Genomic DNA, 20763 nt, shown 5'->3' on the forward strand with positions numbered 1-20763 from the left:
CGCAATAAGTGGAGCCGCCGCGCGTGCGCAGAAGGCGCGTTCCCCTCAGCGGTGCCTTTCGTCCGCCGCCTCACCGTCGGCGGGACGGCGGAGGGAGATGACGTCACAGCGGCGGGACGCACGGCGGCGCCACAGCGCGGGGAGAAGGCGAGGGTAGGTCTCCGAGGCTGAGGGAGGCGGGGAAGGCCTCGGGAATGGCGCCGGGCCGGGACACCACTCGAGTTAGGCTTCGGGCCTAGTCACAGTTGTGGGTCAACTTGGGCTTTCCCTCAGGGGGTTTTGGACTACAACTCCCACAATTCCTAACAGCCTCAGGCCCCTTTTTTTTCCCCCTCAGCCGCTTAAGCGGCTGAGGGGGAAAAGAAAAGGGCCTGAGGCTGTTAGGAATTGTGGGAGTTGTAGTCCAAAACTCTCTGACAGCCCAAGTTGGCCCAGACCTCATGTAGAAGCCCCTCGAGAGAGAAAACATAGATTTTAAACCCTAAACCTTTGACAACGACGACTGACAACACTATTATTAACATCACCACTACTTTAATCACTATAATAATTATTATTTTCATGTCTCTATATGTCAGGAGGCTTCATGTCGCCCTTGGGGATCGGGAAGCCAAATAAGTCATCCTGACAATTAATAACACTGCTTAATAAGGTTATGGTTGGGTGGTTGTACGTTTTTCAGACTGTCCATGTTCCAGAAGCTTTCGCACCTGACGTTTCCTCCTGAGAAAAATGTATAGTATCACAAAGGACGACCACCTCACCCGCCTCATAGGAAACCTGCTACAAAACAGGAGCTTTTTTGTTGAGTTCCAGGGCCAGAGAAGCAGATGGCAGAAACAAAAATGTATAGTATCGCAAAGGACGACCGCCTCACCCACCTCATAGGAAACCTGCTACAAAACAGGTGCTTTTTTGTTGAGTTCCAGGGCCAGAGAAGCTGATGGCGGAAAGAGAAGAACGGCCTGCCTCACGGGAGCATGCTCGCTCCATCCATGTTCAACATCTACACAAATGACCAGCCACTGCCAGAAGGGACAGAGAATTTCATCTATGCTGATGATCGTGCCATCACCACCCAAGGAGGGAGCTTTGAGATGGTTGAACAGAAGCTCTCCGAAGCTCTAGGTCAGTGGTTCTCAACCTGGGGTCCCCAGATGTTTTTGGCCTACAACTCCCAGAAATCCCAGCTATTTTACCAGCTGTTAGGATTTCTGGGAGTTGTAGGCCAAAAACATCTGGGGACCCCAGGTTGAGAACCACTGCCCATGTATTCTAAACCCTAAACCTTTGACAACGACAACTGACAACACTATTATTATCATCACCACTACTTTACTCACTATAATTATTATTATTTTCATGCCTCTATATGTCAAGATGCTTCATGTCACCCTTGGGGATCGGGAAGCTGAATAAGTCATCCTGACAATTAATAACACTGCTTAACAAGATTGTGGTTGGGTGGTTGTAAGTTTTTCGGGCTGCCTGGCCATGTTCCAGAAGCATTCTCACCTGACGTTTCTTCCTGAGAAAAATGTATAGTATCGCAAAGGACGACCGCCTCACCCACCTCATAGGAAACCTGCTACAAAACAGGAGCTTTTTTGTTGAGTTCCAGGGTCAGAGAACGCCCTTCCCATGGATATTAGATCAGCCCCTTCGTTAATGGTGTTTCGAAGGAAACTAAAAACCTGGCTATTTGAACAGGCGTTCGGACAAACAGCGCAATGAATACGATGAATATAGGAAAACGGATTTACAGATGACGAATTTGGATCACGATTCTAGTTGTGAGACGTTGATGTGGTGTTTATTGATGTGTCATTGCTTTGCATATTATGCTGTTGTTGGTTTTAAATATTGTATGTTGCTATTGTTGACTCGCCTACGGGCTGAGAAACTGTGGTATACAAGCAAAGTAAATAAATAAATAAATAAGAGAAGCCGATGGAGGAAACAGAAGAATGGCCTGCCTGAGGGGAGTGTGCTTGCTCCATCCATGTTCAACATTTACAGAAATGACCAGCCACTGCCAGAATGGGCAGAGAGTTTCATCTATGCTGATGATCATGCCATTACTGCTCAAGCAGGGAGCTTTGAGATGGTAGAACAGAAGCTCTCCGAAGCTCTAGGTCAGTGGTTCTCAACCTGGGGTCCCCAGATGTTTTTGGCCTTCAACTCCCAGAAATCCTAACAGCTTGTAAACTGGCTGGGATTTCTGGGAGTTTTAGGCCAAAAACATCTGGGGACCCCAGGTTGAGAACCACTGCTCTAGGTGCTCTTACTGCCTATTACAGGGAAAATCAGCTGATCCCTAATCCTGACACGATAAATAAACACCTGACGTTTCACCTATATCTATTTTATTTTTATTCATTTATTTATTTGGAGTTGTAGTTCACCTACACCCAGAGATCACTGTGGACTCAAACAATGATGCATCTGGACCAAACTCTACACGAATACTCAATATGCCCAAATGTGAACACTGGTGCAGTTTGGGGAAAATAGAATCTAGTGTATTATATATTTATTATTATATTGCTTAAGGATCAGCAGGTGAGAATATCAATGACAAGATTGGACAGCTTTTGTACATAAGCCACATTAGCAGACTGAATATTTAACTAGCATTGAAAGAATTATTATTATTATTATTTATTTCTATCCTGGTTTTCTACCAGCTGGGGATTCAAAGTGGGGGAAAACATGTAAAAAGCAAAAACAGAACATACAATATAAGCAGACAGCACAATAATAAACTTAAAGCACTCCCCTTGACGGCACAGGTTTGCAGCTTGGGAGTCCTCCTGGATTCATCACTGAGCCTAGAACCTCGGGTTTTGACGGTGGCTACGGAGGCTTTCGCACCATTAAAACTTGTGCTCCAGTTGCACCCATACCTTGGGAAGTCAGACTTGGCAATAGTGGTCTGCACTCTTGTTACATCTTGTTACATCTACTTCAACGCGCTCTACGTGGGGTTGCCTTTGAAGACTGTTCGGAAGCTTCAAATAGAGAACATTTTAATAAAATCTACAAAAGTCAAATCTGCAAATGTTTTTTGCCCTATTTCTTTTGCCTCTGCCCCTACCCACTATTAGAATAGAATTTATTACTTCATAGGCATTTCTCCAGTAATGAAAGGGAGGAGAATGGTGAAATAGGGATGTGACAGATGGTGTTGTACATTTATCTCCCTCTCTTAGGAAACATGTTCATACTTTTCCTCGGTTGTCATTGTTGGGATAGCACCTTCCCAACTCTCGGATATGTGTGTGTGTACCTGCTAAATCTTTCTATAACTAATGTTTTTTCTTTTCCCCCCCAAAGTGGCTGCACAGTTTATCAGGACTAAACGTCCACTAACGGGCATAACTTTTGCCTTTCATGGTATGAATAGCACTTTTCCTGTTTTTCCTAAAGACCAAGAGACCCGTGGCATCTTCAAGTCTGTCTTAGTTGATTGTGGCATGACTCGAGGGGCAGAACTAGCGTTTTGGCTGCACGGCTCCTTCCCTCCTGCACCTTTGGTCAGCCCTCTCTGCCACCCACCCTTTCGGCTTTTGCCCTTGTTCATTGCATGGTTGCAAAGTGAGCGCAGGTGGTGTCTCCTTGGCCCCGTCTCCCATCGCCTTTTGCTGTCCCTTGCACTGCGTGATGCACCTGCTTGGCTACCTTTTCATTCTTTCTTCTCTCTGTGCAGTCATAGAAGCATAGAACTAGATTTAGACCCCAAAGGCCATCCAGTCCAACCCCTTGGCATGCAGGCACACACACTGAAAACACTCCTGTGCTTAGAAACCTGCAGAGAAAGAGACTTCACACTCCAAGGCAGCATATTCCACTTCTGAACAGCTCTTGCAGTGGGGAAGTTTTCTCTAATGTTTATGCAGGATCTTTTTTTTTGCCTTCAATTTGAATCTGTTGCTCCAAAACATCAGAAAACAAGCTTATCTCCTCAGTGTCACATCCTTTCAAATATTTAAACATAGCTATCTTGTTCCCTCTCAAACGTCTCTTCTCCAAGTTAAACCCATCTCCTCAAAGAGCTTGGCTTCCAAGTCTAAAATAATTTTGGCAGTCCATTCCAGCTTGTCCATATCTTGAATTGTGAGACCCAGAACTGGAGAAAGAATTATTCCAGGTCTGACTAAAGCTGAATAGAGTCAGACTATGACTTCTCTCAATTGGGACACTTACTGTATATCCTTGAGTATAAGTCGACCCAAATATAAGCTGAAGCACCTAATTTTTCCACAAACCTGGGAAAACATATTGACTCAAATATACGTCGAGGGTGGGAAATGCAGCAGCTACTGGTAAATTTCAAAATAAAAATAGATACCAATACAGTTATATTAATTGAGGCATCAGTAGGTGAAATGTTTTTGAATATTTACATAAAATTGTAACGTAAGATAACTCTGATGAAATCATTATTCTAACCTTCTTCAATGTAAATGTGCTTACGTATCCTTCCAGTAATAATAATAATAATAATAATAATAATAATAATAATAAACCTTTATTTGTACCCTGCTACCATCTCCCGAAGGACTCGGTGTGGCTTACACGAGGTCGAGCCCAAAATACAACAATAAACAACAACAACAATAATACAGCAAAATTAAACAAAAACAAGCAATAACATTAACAACACGCAGTGACGCAGTTAATAATAAAGAGTAAAACAATAAATGTAATAAAATAATAATAGAGTAAAATAATGGAAATGTAATAATAACAGTAATAATAGAGTAAAATAATAAATATAATAACAACAATAATAAATAGAGGAAAATAAATGTAACAATAATAAATCGAGTAAAATAATAAATGTAATAATAATAGAGGAAAATTTAACAATAATAATAAATAGAGTAAAACACTAAATGATTCCAATAAAATTACATGAATTGAGGCATCAGGAGGTTCAATGTTTTCAATATTTACATAAAACTGTAATTTAAGATAAGAATGTCCAACTCTGATTAAACCATTATTCTAACCTTTTTCAATGTAAATGTGCTTAAGTATCCTTCCAATAATAATAATAGAGTAAAATAATAAATGTAGCAATAATAATATAGTAAAATAATAAACGTAATAATAATAACAAATAGAGTATAATAATAAATGTAATAATGATAATAATAAATAGAGTAAAATAATAAATGTAAAATAACAATAATAAATATAATAAATAGTAAAATAATAAATGTAATAATAATCATAGATAAAGGTAAAGGTTGTCCCCTGACATTAAGTCCGGTCGTGTCCGACTCTGGGGTGTGGAGCTCATCTCCATTTCTAAGCCGAAGAGCTGGTGTTGTCCGTAGACACTTCCAAGGTCATGTGGCCAGCATGACTGCATGGAGCGCCGTTACCTTCCTGCCTATTGATCTACTCACATTTGCATGTTTTCAAACTGCTAGGTTGGCAGAAGCTGGGGCTGACAGCGGAAGCTCACGCCGCTCCCCAGATTTGAACCTGTGACCTTTCGGTCAACAAGCTCAGCGCTTTAACCCACTGCATCACCGGGGGCTCCATATAATAAATAGTAAAATAATACATATAATAATTTATTTATTTATGATATTTATATGCTGCCCTATATAAATGCAATATTTTATATTATTACCATAGCACAATATTAGTATTATATATTAATATATTGTACTATACCATTATACTGTAATATTATTAGTAATATTATATTTAAGATAAAATATATAATTATAAAATTGTAGTATTATTATTAGTACTGTATTGTATTACATTATAATATTATTAATATATGTGTATATACAATATAGTGTATTATTAGCATAATAATATTATAATAATTAGAGTAAAATAATAAATGTAATAATAATATCAGAGTGAAATAATAAATAACTGTGACTTGAGTATAACTCGGGGGGTTCTTTTTCCGCCTAAAAGCGGGCTGGAAAACTCAGCTTATACTCGAGTATATACAGTATCCTATAGATGCAGCCTAGAATCACATTAGCTTTTCCAGCTGCTGCATCATACTGTTGACTGGTCAGCTGCTCAGACTCCTAGACCCCTTTTACATGGTCTGTTCTCAAGCCAGATGTCACTCATGTTAAATGTCGTACCGGGTGTCACCAGCTAGTCCCCTGCCATCAGAGGGAAATAAGAATGAAAAGGAGGCTGTACTGGATGCATTTCTGTGTGTGATGAATCTGGTCATCCTTAACTGTTTTCTGCCCCCAGTGGGCTGCTTCTGCCTCATGGCTGGGCCTGTTGTGTGGCATGTGCTTTCATAGACAAAAAATGTTTTCTTGGATACACGGTTGTCAGGCAGGTATGTACGTGTGCTGATTCAGCATAGCTGGCAAAAGCAATTGTGTTTTCCCCCTTTTTATCAACTGAATCAAAAATGGAAGTCCTTACTGTTAGTGGCCCCTTTGTATTTGGAATGCCCTCCACAGAGAGGTTTGCGTAGTCCTTTTGGCATCAGCCATATGTTTTCAGGTGTTTTATGTTACACCTCAATGAGTTTATTTGCTCTCTTTTATTATTCTTGTCTTAGAGTTCCTTTACATTATATTTAGGTTTGAGCAGTTTTGTCTGCACCATTCTATACACTCCATGCAGTTATGCCGACTACATGACCTTGGCTTATTACTTTTAATTTATGTGTGTTATGGTGACAATTTTTATGCTTATATTTTGTTTTGTTAATCTTATGGTTATGTTGTTTTTACCTTGTATGTTTTGTGATGTTACCTGGGAACCGCTCCGAGTCCTCTCGGGGAGATGGAACAGTATATGAATAAAGTTTTATTATTATTATTATTATGATTATTATTATTATTAATCATCATGTGAATTGATGCTGGACTATAGATAAACGCTAGCATCTTTGTTGCTTCGGTGATATAGTATTTGAACAGACCTGTCCTTTGTGTGTGTGTGTGTGTATATATATATATATATATATATACTCACACACACACATCATGAAAAGTGGAGAGTAAATCATATGCCGAAGGTGTGGCTGTCGAGATATTATTCAACTGAAATTCTATAATAATAATAATAATAATAATAATAATTTATTTATACCCTGCTACTATCTCCCAAGGGACTCGGTGCGGTACATGAAGCCGAGCCCACAATACATCAATACATGCAATAACAACCACAATACAAAGCAAAATACAAATACTAATACAAAGCAATTAAAAATAAAACTCATACATAAATAGCATAAACATTGAACAATAGCACAAAACACATTTAAAAACTATGGCTTGGCCAAATGTGATTAAAGTTAAAAAGTATATGCTGGGCATGAACAAGATAGAGGTAGTGACTCCCACAAGTCCCTGCCATCACAGCCATTTGTTAGGACTGATGGGAGTTGCGCTGCACTTGTGGGCTTACCTCTGTCCTATCTCAAAATAATCTTAATGCGTTATGATAGTAAAGGTAAATTTTTTCCCCTGACATCAAGTCCAGTCGAGTCCGACTCTGTGGGTTGGTGCTCATCTCCATTTTTAAGCCGAAGAGTCGGTGTTGTCCCTAGACACCTCCAAGATCATGTGCCGGCATGACTGCATGGAGCGTCATTACCTTCCTGCCAGAGTTGTACCTATTGATCTACTCACATTTGCATGTTTTTGAACTGCTAGGTTGACAGAAGCTAGGGCTGACAGCAGAAGCTCACACTGCTCCCCAAATTTGAACCTGCGACATTTTGGTCAGCAAGCTTAGCAGCTCAGCAGTGTTATGATACGGAACTAAAATAGTGATAGTCAAAGGAGTTAGCATGTTGCTGTGGCACAAACATTCGGTGATGTCTCTGGAGGCCAGGGTTCAAATCCCAGTTGGCCTTGGAAACTCATTGGGCAACTTTGGGGAAGACACACTCTCTCAGCCTCAGAGAAGGCAGCGGCCAACTTCTCCTGAACAAACCTTACCACATGATAGGGTCACCATAAGTTGATGATGATTTCAAAGGCACACAATAATAGTAACAACATGGACATATGGCATTGATTTTCTAATTTCAATTAACTCCTAATTTATATTCAAATCCTGTTATTTGAGTGGAAATTGCTCTGGTCCAAGGACTACTGTATATACTCCAGTATAAGCCAAGTTTCTCAGCCCATTTTTAAGGCTTATATGCGAGTCAAAGTTATTTATTATTTTACTCTTTATTATTATTATATTTACATTATTTTACTCTTTATTATTATTATATTTACATTATTTTATGTTGAATTACATTATGTTAAATTTTTATACTGTTTTTATACTTTTTATACTGTTTTATATTGTTTTATTGTTATATTGTTATTTAAATTGCATATTTATGTTTTTGGTTGTGGGCACCATGAGGTGCCGTTTTGTTAGTCGCCCTGAGTCTCTCTGTGGAGGTCGAGATAGAACGGGATACAAATGTCCGAAATAAATAAATAAATAAATAATTTTACTGTTATTTTTATGACATTTATTATTTTTCTCTATTTATTATTTTTATTACTTGTATGATTTTACTCTATTATTACTGTTAATATTACATTTCCATTATTTTACCCTATTATTATTATTATTATTACATGTATTATTTTACTCTCTTATTATTGGAAGGATACGTAAGCACATTTACATTGAAGAAGGTGAGAATAATGGTTTAATCAGAGTTGGACAGTCTTACTTTAAATTACAGTTTTGCGTAAATATTCAAACACATTGAACCTCCTGATGCCTCAATTAATGTAATTTTATTGGTCAAGGTAAAGATATCTATTTTGATTTTGAAATTTGCCAGTAGCTGCTTAATTTCCCAACCTCGGCTTATACTCGAGTCAATACGTTTCCCCAGTTTTTTGTGGTAAAATTAAGTGCCTCGGCTTATATTTGGGTCGGCTTGTACTTGAGGATATATAGTAATAGATAAATGTTTAACTCCATCTATGTTAGGAGAAACTGAGTCCCTCTTGTCTTTCAGAATTAATTATTCATTGAGCATGAAAATTGGTTGGACTTTTACCATAGCTTTCATGATAATTCTTTGACAGAGTAGAAGATTAATATTGTACATAGAAGGCTTTAATGTGTTTTCCGATTAAGAAATAAAACACAGCTCGGTTTTGTGTCCATTTCAATAGAGTGGACATTATGTCTCCCGCAAGTATTGTTGGACAGCGCCTACCATCATTCCTCACAAGGGGCTATCTTGCCTAGGGCTAATGGGTGTTGCAGTCCAGCACCATCCTAAGGACTTTAATTCTAAGCCTACCTAAACTGTCCCATGAAATACATTTTAGTATTCTATTAAACAACTCGATTGTTTAATGACGAAAATGCGCCCTTTGTACAGCAGCATAATACCCCGCCAATGTAGCATTAAACTGTATTATATATATTTTTAGTACCGCTGCCAATGTATTGCTGTTAAGAAATTATCTGCTGAGCCAGCAAAGCCTGGCTCATTAGCAGCATAATTGGATCCAGTGCATGGTGCAAATGTTACATGGCTTTCCAGCTTCAGTAAGGAAAATCCTGATGCTCCTGGCTTGAATGTTAAAATGCTTCTTTTCTTATATTACGCAGCTATGATGACTTCATGGGGTCAGCCAAAAACGTGATTAGTGAATCTGTTGATGTAGAGGATGGTTACGGCGTGATGGTACGTTATCTACTGCAATATTGCAATGTCTTAATTTTGTTGTCATTGCTTGGGTTATATTATGCAACTTAAATTGACTGGAAAAGAAAGTATTACGCTCACTGCAGATATAATGTTGACTTGCGACACACCATGGTTTACACATTTTTAATTGCGATAAATACAAAGAGAAATGGTGTTTGGAAATTTCTAGTTTAAAAAAACAAGGCCACGAGCGATGTTTATTAAAGATTTCCCCTGACCCATTTCCTGTGGACTGAGAGCAATGAAACTTGGCCCGGTTCTGAGTCCTTCTCTCAATGGATGCAACCATCTAGGGACACACGCTTCTCCCATCTTTTTAAGCAACTGTAAACACCTCGCTTGTAGAAGTCGACAGGTTGCTCCAAAAACCAGCTTGTGACTTCGGAAATCAGAGTCTCATCATCTGAAAAATGCTTGCCCTTCAAAAATAACTTCCTTGTTGGAAAGAGGTGGGAATCCAACCCCACCAACAATAGAATTGGGCCAATGGTGCGAGGTGGGGTGATTAAGGAGGATGTGGTACTGATTTGTGAACTGGTGCATGGTCTTGCAGAAGGTGGACACCTTTGATGAACATGCCACATTGTCTCTTGGTTTTGATGGCCTCCTGTAATTTCTGCAGCAGTGAGCCACAGTATGGCTCAGTGATCCTGGTCCCCTTTGCTAGGAAATCCATCGGTCCTACTCCGTGCTGGTCCCAAAATACGGTGAGCATGATCTTGCCTACTGAGAATTGGGCACGTGCCTTCTTTGGAGATGGTGAGTCATGATGCTTCCATTGCATCGACTGGACGTGTTGTGACTTTGGAAATCAGAGTCTCATCATCTGAAAAATGCTTTCCCTTCAAAAATAACTTCCTTGTTGGAAAGAGGTGGAAGTCTGATGGTGCGAGGTGGGGTGAATCAGGGGGATGGGGTAAATTTTCAAAGTGATCCTGGTCCCCTTTGCTAGGAAATCTATTGATACTACTCTGTTTCTGATCCCAAAATACTGTGAGCATGACCTTCCTGCCAAGAGTTGGGCACGTGCCTTCTTTGGAGTCAGGATGCTTTCATTGCATCAAATTAACTTTCTTAGGATCAGAGGGATGGACCCAGCTTTCATCCTGTGTGATCGGTCTGTTGAAAAAGTCCTCCTGGTTTCCATAGCACATCATCAATAGATCCTGAGAGTATTCGACTCGTTCCTGCTTCTGGAAAGGTGTGAACAGCCGGGGGACCCAGCGAGCAGACACTTTAGGCATGTGAAGACAGTCTTGGGTGATGTTTTCCACGGACCCCACACTAATCTTGACATTTTGGGCTAGGTGGAGAATGGTTATGTGACGATTTTTTAAAATTGTGACTTCCACTTGCTGGATGGTGTGTTCATCAATAGCAGAGTGGGGTTGCCCTGGAATTGGAGCTGTTTTCACCAAAGTCCAACCACATTGGAATTGATGATGCCAGTGCTTGACTACATCACATGATGGGGAATCATCACCATAAACGTCATTCATCTCATCGAACATCTCCTTTGGTGTGCGGCCTTTCCAGTTAAGGAACTGGAGGACTCCTCTGTATTCCGCTGGGTCAGTTCTCAAACCTCACTCCACTTCAGCACCTGTCACATCAAGACCATTATCACTTCTATACATAAGAGTCTTATATCATTACACATGTGCAGTTTCAGCGTCCTGTGATAAATAGAAGTCGGTCAGGGGAAATCTTTATGAACACTCCTCATATTTGAGTTTCTATTTGCCAGAGTTTGGCAAACAACAGGAGCCTTGCTGTTTGTATTTGCCAGCATTTGGTGACACGTCTTGAAAAATGACATCCCTTTGAAAAGGCCAACCCTGTGTGGATCTGTATCTTCCCAACAAAATTATGGTGGGGAGGGTTTGCAACTTGTAGCTCTCCGGAGTCTAGTTTATTCCATTGCCTTCTTGTAGGGAGGAAGATTCAATGTAGAAAGGAATTGTGTCCCTTCCATACAATATATTTCATTCAACCCAGTCTCTATTTGTCACCTATGACCACAGCACTACACAAGAGTCCAGCATATAAGCAGTTTATTATAAAAACACATTATATATATATATATATATATATGAATGAAAAAGCAGGAATAAGGAAAGGAGAGGTATAATCCAAAAAGGGTTTCGAAATAGATGACAGGCACACAGGAATCCAAATGTCTCATAGAAAGCCCAAAGGTAACACAGTCAGGAAATAGTCAAAAGTCACAAGCACATAATAAATCCATAAGCAAAAGGTATACTTAAGACAACTTGAGCAGGAATCATAAAACAAGAACATACAAAACTTCCAGAATACTTGAATCCAAACCCAAGACTTGACTTGACACAGTGACTAGGAAACTCAGGCCTGACTTTTTGCTCAAAAGCCAACGTTGTCTGAACTGAAGTTAAGTCTTCATGGTGGCTATTAAGAAACAGACATGAAGTCATTGTGTCATCCATAGACTTTCTCTATCTGTTTCCCACAAAGCCTTGTTGATCTGCCCTAATCTGCAACGTAAATCCTTACTTAGTTCCCAGTTGCCAGGTGTTGTCCTGTGAGTGTTTTCTGCCAATTCCTCTTCCCTAGAGCCCTTATCTAGGGATGTTGTTTCTAACTCCTGTGATTGACCTTGGAGTTCAGACTCGGAGGCAATTGCATTCTCTTGGCCTATATCACTATCTGAAGTAACTGCTTTTCTTGGCCTGTATCATTCCCTTGAACTGTACCACTTTGAATCCCAGGAAAGCCCATAATCCCTTCTGAGTCTAACTCATTAGAGAATCCATCAGTCCCTGACTGTTGTAACTGCTGAGCCACTATCTGTATAAATAAAAATGTAATGTTTGTTTGTGGGATTAACAGAACTCAAAAACCAGTGGGCCAATTGACACCAAATTTGGACAGCATACACCTAACAACTCAATGTATGTCATTCACTAAAAAAAATTTGATTTTGTCATTTGGGAGTGGTAGTTGCTGGGATTTATAGTTCACCTACAATCAAAGAGCATTCTGAAGTCCACCAATTATGGCATTGAACCAAACGTGGCATACAGGACTCCCATGACCAACACAAAACACTAGAAGGGTTTGGTGGGCATTGACCTTGAGTTTGGGAGTTGTAGTTCACCTACATCCAGAGAGCGCTGTGGACTCAAACAATGATGGATCTGGACCAAACTTGGCACAAATATTCCATATGCCCAAATATGAACTCTGATGGAGTTTGGGGGAAATAGACCTTGACATTTGGGAGTTGTAGTTTCTGAGATTTATAGTTCGCCTACAATCAAAGAGCATTCTGAACCCCACCAACGGTAGAATTGGGCCAAAGTTCCCACACAGAATCCCCATGACCAATAGAAAATACTTAAGGCCATCCAGTCCAACTCCCTTCACCAGGGCAAGAAAACGTAATCTAATACTATTTACCCAAAAGCATAAAGAAATTACATATATTAGAAACCAACACTTTATTACTTTATTTTCCAGATCACCAGACTAGGACACAGCAAAGCGTGGCAGGGGATGGCTAGTCTGTATAAATAAAAATGTAATGTTTGTTTGTGGGATTAACATAACTCAAAAACACTGGACGAATTGACACCAAATTTGGACACAAGACACCTCTCAGGCCAACGAGTGACCATCTCTCATAAAAACACTGAAAAACACAGTGGGATGGACTTAAAAAGCCAAAAAACAAAAATTACATTAGAACGCATGCGCAAAACCACATATATACACAAACAAAACACATATACACAGACAGGGCCACAGCAACGCATGGCAGGGGACGGCTAGTAGTATCATAGAATAATAGAGTTAGAAGAGACCCCATGGGCCGTCTAGCCCAGCCCCCTGACAAATGTTTTCAGAGTGGTCATAGGGCCTAAGGATTACGAAATGAATTGGGTGTAGCATCACAACATGGTTTGCAAAGCCAGTCTATGATATGTCCAGTAAACCATGGTTTGCATGGCTAGCATGCCAGCATCTGAAACCAAGAAGAGTTAGATTGCAAAACACAGTTGCAACAACTTATGTTTAGATGTTGTACTTGAATTGATAAGCCGTGGTTTGGATTATTGCTCTGATAATAATTGACTATTCTCAGGGAAGGTGAGGAAGTGATTTGCTTCTACATGTGGAGACACTTTTGAGTCTCAACTAGTTTCACCAGAAGCTATGATTTGGGCATTGTTTCTCAACCCATTCTGTCATTGGAATGTTCCATCCTAGGAAGTGAGAGTCCCACCAAAGAAAGTGGGGCTGCATTCTGCATAACGTGAATGGTATTGTTGTCCTGTTTCTTCTCAGGCTTCTTTCCAGCGCTCTAACAGTCATGACAAGGTCAGAAAGATTGTGGCCGAGGAGGGTCGCACAGCAAGGAATTTGATTGCATGGAGCGTGCCACTGGAAAACAAAGAAGATGAGGGTGCGTATTACTGTGAATGTGTTAGCAGGGAGAGGGGAGATTGGTGTCCAAGGAGTCCGTGTGCTTCTCACACAATGTAAAAATGTGCAAACTCTCAATCATATTTGATGACCGTAATTGGCTTGTAGTTCTGTGCCTACATCATGTGACTTTCATCTCAACTGAGGGATGGAGCAAAAGTGTAATTTAATGTCTTCTCCACAAATTTCCAGTCCAGCTCTTCATAATGTAACATTTTGAATGGGCATCATAGTGAATCTAAGTCTGGAAGTTCTGAAAGAAGATCATTAGTATTTTCCTGATGGGAGTTGTTTTTTTCTGCAATTGCAGAATGAGAAAGCAGTAAGAAATAAGCTCTAAAATTCTAGGTGTCTCTGTGTGCCTGATTTCCTGTGAAGTAGAGATGTTGACCAGTTCCATTGCTTTGCGATATCTCTATAGTCTTATTTTGTGGCTGTAGGACAGTGGTTCTCAACCTTCCTAATGCCATGACCCCTTAATGTAGTTCCTCATGTTGTGGTGACCCCCAACCATAACATTATTTTCGTTGCTACTTCATATTTGTAAGTTTGCTACTGTTATGAGTCGTAATGTAAATATCTGATATGCAGGATGTATTTTCATTCACTGGACCAAATTTGGCACAAATACCTGATATGCCCAAATTTCAATATTGGTGAGGTGGGGGGGGGTGATTTTGTCATTTGGGAGTTGTAGTATCTCCTGGTATGAACCATCATGAAACTTAAGATCATCTGGAGATGCCCTGCTCTCGACCCTACCGACGTCGCAAACGCGATTGGTGGGGATGAGGGACATGGCCTTCTTTTCAGTGGCCCCCTACCTCTGGAACGCTCTCCCCAGAGACATCAGAATGGCCACCTCCCTCCTGTCTTTTAGAAGAAAAATCAAGATCTGGCCTTAGGACCAAGTGTTCGATTAGTGAGCAGCAAGTAAAAGAAGATTTTAACACTTATGGCAATGATTTGACCCAAACTGGATTTTAGACTTTGATTTGAATAGGCATGTGTTAATCAATTGTTTTAATTATTGTTTTAATATTTTAATGTATTGTTGATTGTTTTATTATGATGACACCATATGGTGTTTGTGAGGCCGTCCTGAGCCCCCCCCCCCCGGGGGGGTGTCGAAGGGTGGAGTATAAATATAGGAAAAATAAATAAATAAAAATAAATAAAATAAATAGTTGCTGGGATTTATAGTTCACCTAAAATCAAAGAGCATTGTGAACTCCACCAATGATGGAATTGAACCAAACTTGGCACACAGAACTCTCATGTCCAACAGAAAATACTGGAAGGGTTTGGGGGTATTGACCTTGAGTTTGGAAGTTGTCGTTCACTTACATCCAGAGAGCACTGTGGACTCAAACAATGATAGATCTGGACCAAACTTGGCATGAATACTCAATATGCCCAAACGTGAACACTGGTGGAGGTTAGGGGAAATAGACTGTGACATTTGGGAGTTGTAGTTGCTGGGATTTTTAATTCACCTACAATCAAAGAGCATTCTGAACTCCACCAACAATAGAATTGGGCCAAACTTCCCACACAGAACCACCATGACCAACAGAAAATACTGCGTTTTCTGATGTTCTTTAGCGACCCCTTTGACACCCCCTCACGACACCCCCAGGGATTCCAACTCCCAAGTTGAGAAACGCTGCCATAGGGCAATTCATATATTTTAACGTAAGTCCTGAATAGGTGTTGTTGTCTGAACTATTTTTTAAAATCTTTTCACAGGAAAACCAAAATGGCAAATTGGAGGAAAATCTAAGAAAGCAACTCAGGGAATCCACAAAACAACAAAACAGGTATAAGTCTTCTCACTACTATCCTGCTTGGTTTCTGATCCTAAAGAGCTAATCCTGCAAACCTGGTATTCAGCATTAATTTTTTAAAAAGAAAAGTTAGTATCAGAAATATTAAAAATTAACTAGGTATTTTTTATTAAAAAAATTAACTTGGTATTTTTTATTACAAAAGTGTGATGGTGAGTCAGTCACTAAAGGAATTATTAGGTCGAAGCCTGTTAGCGTCAGTGGGTCAAAGTTAGTGTTGTCCTGAGGAGAGTGAGAAGGGCAATGCCTGTTAGAGTTAGTGGGACAAAGCTATTGTCCTGTGGAGTGTGAAGTAAACCTCTGTGTGAGATAAGCCTCGTGTGAGAAAGCTTCAGTGAGGAGACTACTGCGTTTAAATCTACTATGTATTAGTTTTTGTTATGGAAACCTTGTTCTTGTAAATATGAGTTGAGAAGGCCAAAACCTGTTAGAGTTAGTGGACCAAAGCTAGTGTCGTCCTGTGGAGTGTGAGGTAAACCTCTGTGTGAGAGAAGCCTCGTGTGAGAAAGCTTCAGTGTGAAGGCTGCTGCGTTTTAAGCTACTATGTATTAGTTTTTGTTATGGAAACCTTGTTCTTGTAAATATGATTTGAGAAGGCCAAAACCTGTTAGAGTTAGTGGACCAAAGCTAGTGGAGTGTGAGGTAAACCTTTGTGTGAGAGAAGCCTCATGTGAGAAAGCTCCAGTGTGAAGGCTGCTGCGTGTAAAGCTACTAGTACTCGTTTTTGTTATGGGAACCTTGTTCTTGTAAATAGTGCAACCATATTATTTTGCTATAAAGAAAAGCCTCCTATGCAAGAGCTAACATTAGTCTGTGTGTTTTTGTTCTTTTTATCGCTTTGGGCTACTAGTGCTGGGTCACGCTGTTGCTAATAAGTTACTCTGTTGTGCATTTATAAAGAGGGTAAAATAAAATTTATTATTATTATTATTATTATTAATAATAATAATAATAATAATAATAAGTTTGTTAATAAGTGTGGCCTCATTTCAATTCTTCATTTCAATTCTTCTAAAGCACTACTCAGTGCATATGTAGCCAAAAGTAAATCTCAAATAGTCAGCAAAAGAGAACAATCCTTTAAATTTGAGAGGGCATAACTGGCCTCCAGACATATTGAGAGTTCCTTTCGGTCTCTGGGGGAAACAGCCATTTGCACTGTTATTTCAGAGCCCCTGGAGATTAAAAAGCAACATTGATACAAGTCCCCAACTGTTCTGCATCGATAATTGGACTATATTACATACAAATCCAAAGGGAAAAAAAGGACAACTGTAAAATGATAGCCAAACATTGCCGATGGACACTTAATGCTTTCTCTCTGGAGGCTGTTCAGTACCTTCAATTTCTTCAGCTCTGTCATCAAAACCACAGGACTCTCTCCCACTGCCTGGAGGCACAGCTGTTGGGAGAAGCCTCTTTGCTGTCCCGAAAGGAGTGCTGGCACAGCCCCCAGGAGAGGCGCACCATCGCCATGGCATCTGAGCCACCAGGCTGCCCCTCGAGACAAGGAGCATCCCAGTGGCGACCTCTCCCCTCCCCCCCCCGTTTGCTTATTTATTTATTTACTTTGCTTGTATACCGCAGTTTCTCAGCCCGTAGGCGACTCAACGTGGTTCACAACAAGAGCAAAAAGTCAATCCAACAACATACAGAATTTAAAAACCATTAACAACATAATATACAGGATAATGACACATCAATAACAACACATTAACGTCTCGTAACTAGAATAGTGATCCAATTCGTCATCCATAATTCCGTTTCCTATATTCATCGTGTACATTGCACTGTTTATCCGAACGCCTGTTCAAACAGCCAGGTTTTTAGTTTTCTTCGAAACACCATTAACGAAGGGGCTGATCTAATGTCAATCTAATCCGAGGTGCCACCACAGAGAAGGCCCTATCCCTCCTCCTCGCCAGCCGTGCTTGTGATGCAGGCGGGATCAAGAGCAGGGCCTCCCCAGAGTCTTAGAGTCCTGGTGGGTTCATAGGCAGAGATACGTTCGGATAGGTAGCTTGGGCCAGAACCGTTTAGGGCTTTATAGGACAACGGCAGCACTTTGAATTGAGCCCGGTAGCAAATCGGCAGCCAGTGGAGCTGGTGCAGCAGAGGAGTTGTATGCTCTGTGCGCTTCGCTCCTGTTAGTATTATGGCTGCCGAGCGTTGGACTAGTTGGAGCTTCCGAGCCGTCTTCAAAGGCAACCCCACGTAGAGAGCGTTGCAGTAGTCTAAACAGGATGTAACCAGAGCGTGGACTACCATGGCCAAGTCAGACTTCCCAAGGTACGGGCGCTTACACTTGTTTTGGCTCTCTTCCCCCGTTCTCTTCCCCTGCGCATTTGCCAATGCTGGGAGAGGGATGGTGCAGGGAGTGTGTGCCCGGGGGCCAGTGGAGGGAGCGCACTCCCTGAACTGGCCTTCTTCCCCCATGCACTTGCCAACGCCAAGGAGCGTCCTTCTCCTGGTGTTTGCAAATGCGCAGGGAAAAGGGGCGGTGCAGGGAGCACACTCCCTACACTGGCCCTGGATGCATGCTCCTGGCACCAGTGCAGGAAGCGCCCGCCCAGGGGACGTTGACAAGTGTGTAGGGGAAGAGGGCAGGTGCAGAGAGCACCCTCCCTCCACCGTCCCCTGGGCATGCGCTTCCTGCACCAATTATTTATTTATTATTTATTTCGGTTGCTTCTACCCCGCCCTTCTCACCCGGGGGGGGGGGGGGACTCAGGACGGCTTACAAAAGCGAGGCACAATTCGATGCCCGCATCACATACAGCAAAAGACAAATACATCATTTAACAACAACAATTCTATCAATAACAGCAATTACCATAAGACAATAATTATAATAGGTAAAAACAACCATAAAAGCAATAAAAATTCCATACAAACCTCCTTGACGGTCAGCGTTTCACAATCTCATAGTTTAAATTCCTATTCCATAATTGTCAGTCCTTTTAGTCCTATTCATCTGGTTTCCATATCTAATTGTTAGGTTGCCCAAAGGCCTGGTCCCACAACCACGTCTTTACCTTCCTCCTGAAGGTGAGGAGGGATGTTGACGCCCTAATTTCCCCCGGGAGTGAGTTCCACAAGTGAGGGGCCACCACCGAGAAGGCCCTGCTCCTCGTCCCCACCAGTCTCACTTGTGATAGCAGTGGGGTCGAGAGCAGGGCCTCCCCGGATGATCTCAAGTTCCGGGGTGGGACGTAGAGGGAGATACGTTCGGACAGATACACTGGACCGGAACCGTAAAGGGTTTTGTAGGTCAACCCAACACCAACCCAACACCGGGAGAAGACCAAGGGGTTTGGCGGCCCAGCACACCCAACGGGCCGGATAAATGCCCCCAGGGGCCTTAGTTTGAGGACCCATTCTCTAGGCACTCCTCTGTCAGAAAAAGCTGTGTTAGATAGAAATGCATTGTCTGTAACTGCAGTATGTGAAAAATACAGTTCTAATGGGCATGTGGTCACAGCACATTCCACTGAAGGTTTAAGAGAGAGGACAACTGAGTCATGACCATGTGACAGTCATGACAAGAACTGTATTCCCTGTGGGTGTAAAAGGAAGTGGCAGACACATGCACGATCTCTTGCAATGCGGACCCCTTGCCATGTGCGTGTCTTGCTATGGTTGTAGCTTCTCACTGTGTTGCTATGAGTATATCTTCGCATATACTGATAGCAGACCCGATGTGTAATTAGTTGTACATAAGAAACAAGTGAAGATTAAAAACCTCCAAAAGGAGTTTGGATGAAATCCAGAGCTCAGGTGTGGCTTATTAAAGTGGTGAGCGGCAAACACGGTCAGAGGCCGTTCTGTAAATCTCTGCTAACTACAGATAAAGACTCTGCAGTGCTTTTGGTTGGATCTAACGCAGTGGTTCTCAACCTGGGGTCCCCAGATGTTTTTGGCCTACAACTCCCAGAAATCCTAACAGCTGGTAAACTGGTTGGGATTTCTGGGAGTTGTAGGCCAAAAACATCTGGGGACCCCAGGTTGAGAACCACTGATCTAACGGCTTGCCTTGAGTCAGTCAGTCCCACGTGCAGTTCAGGGAGGATGTGAGAGAAGGAATTAATTTGCATACCCACTTATCCAGCGGGTGATGCGATTGGAAAATGTTTTAGTAATGAGACACTGAGTATTTATTTTTTTACTGGTTTTATATGGCTTTATCGTATATGTTAATGGTTTTTAATGGTAATTTATGTTATTGGGGGCATTGAATTGTCCCGACTGTAACCCTCCTTGAGTCGCCTTCGGGCTGAGAAAGGTGGTTAATAAATACGGTAAATAAATAATAAAATAAAGCTCGCTCATGTATATTGACTGGCACATCCCTTTTGCAGAGCACTACACCAGACTGCAAAATAGCAGCAGCTGGGGAGAAGAACTTCGACAAAAGCCCCACGAAAACAAGGCAGCCGCGGAAAGTGGATCTCCGAGCTCGATACTGGGCATTCCTTTTCGATAACCTGAGGCGTGCGGTGGATGAGATCTACGTCACTTGCGAGTCGGACCAGAGCGTAGTCGAGTGCAAGGTAAGACTCATCTGGTAGCATGATGGATACTTAATTAAGCCTTCGTCACTACAGGCCGGTCTACCGATGATGGCGTCTCAGTTTCAGTTATTGGAAGCGTCATGAGACAACAAAATAATCTACCATATATACTTGAGTATAAGCCGACCCAAATATAAGCCAAGGCACATAATTGTACGTATTGACTTGAGTATAAGCCAAG

The 20763-nt window shown here is 41.3% G+C and overlaps 1 protein-coding gene across 2 annotated transcripts in view; it reads left to right on the top strand.

Annotated features, from left to right (window-relative positions):
• The first annotated feature begins 8 nt into the window (after nucleotides 1-8).
• The window catches only part of SCAPER (S-phase cyclin A associated protein in the ER), a 247483-nt gene continuing 226728 nt past the window's right edge, over nucleotides 9-20763 (top strand). Inside the window, exons 1-6 of one of the 2 annotated variants that reach the window (XM_067471274.1) lie at nucleotides 37-153; nucleotides 3337-3396; nucleotides 9601-9676; nucleotides 14027-14144; nucleotides 15914-15984; nucleotides 20370-20561. In XM_067471274.1, coding sequence (XP_067327375.1) covers nucleotides 9614-9676; nucleotides 14027-14144; nucleotides 15914-15984; nucleotides 20370-20561 — 444 coding nt within the window. In that variant the 5' untranslated portion in view covers nucleotides 37-153; nucleotides 3337-3396; nucleotides 9601-9613. Of the gene's footprint in view, nucleotides 154-3336; nucleotides 3397-9600; nucleotides 9677-14026; nucleotides 14145-15913; nucleotides 15985-20369; nucleotides 20562-20763 lie in introns of both variants that reach the window. The other variant, XM_067471273.1, reaches the window with a different exon arrangement.

Source organism: Anolis sagrei, chromosome 9 (assembly GCF_037176765.1).
Source record: "Anolis sagrei isolate rAnoSag1 chromosome 9, rAnoSag1.mat, whole genome shotgun sequence".
In the NCBI taxonomy this organism is placed as follows: Eukaryota; Metazoa; Chordata; class Lepidosauria; order Squamata; family Dactyloidae; genus Anolis; species Anolis sagrei.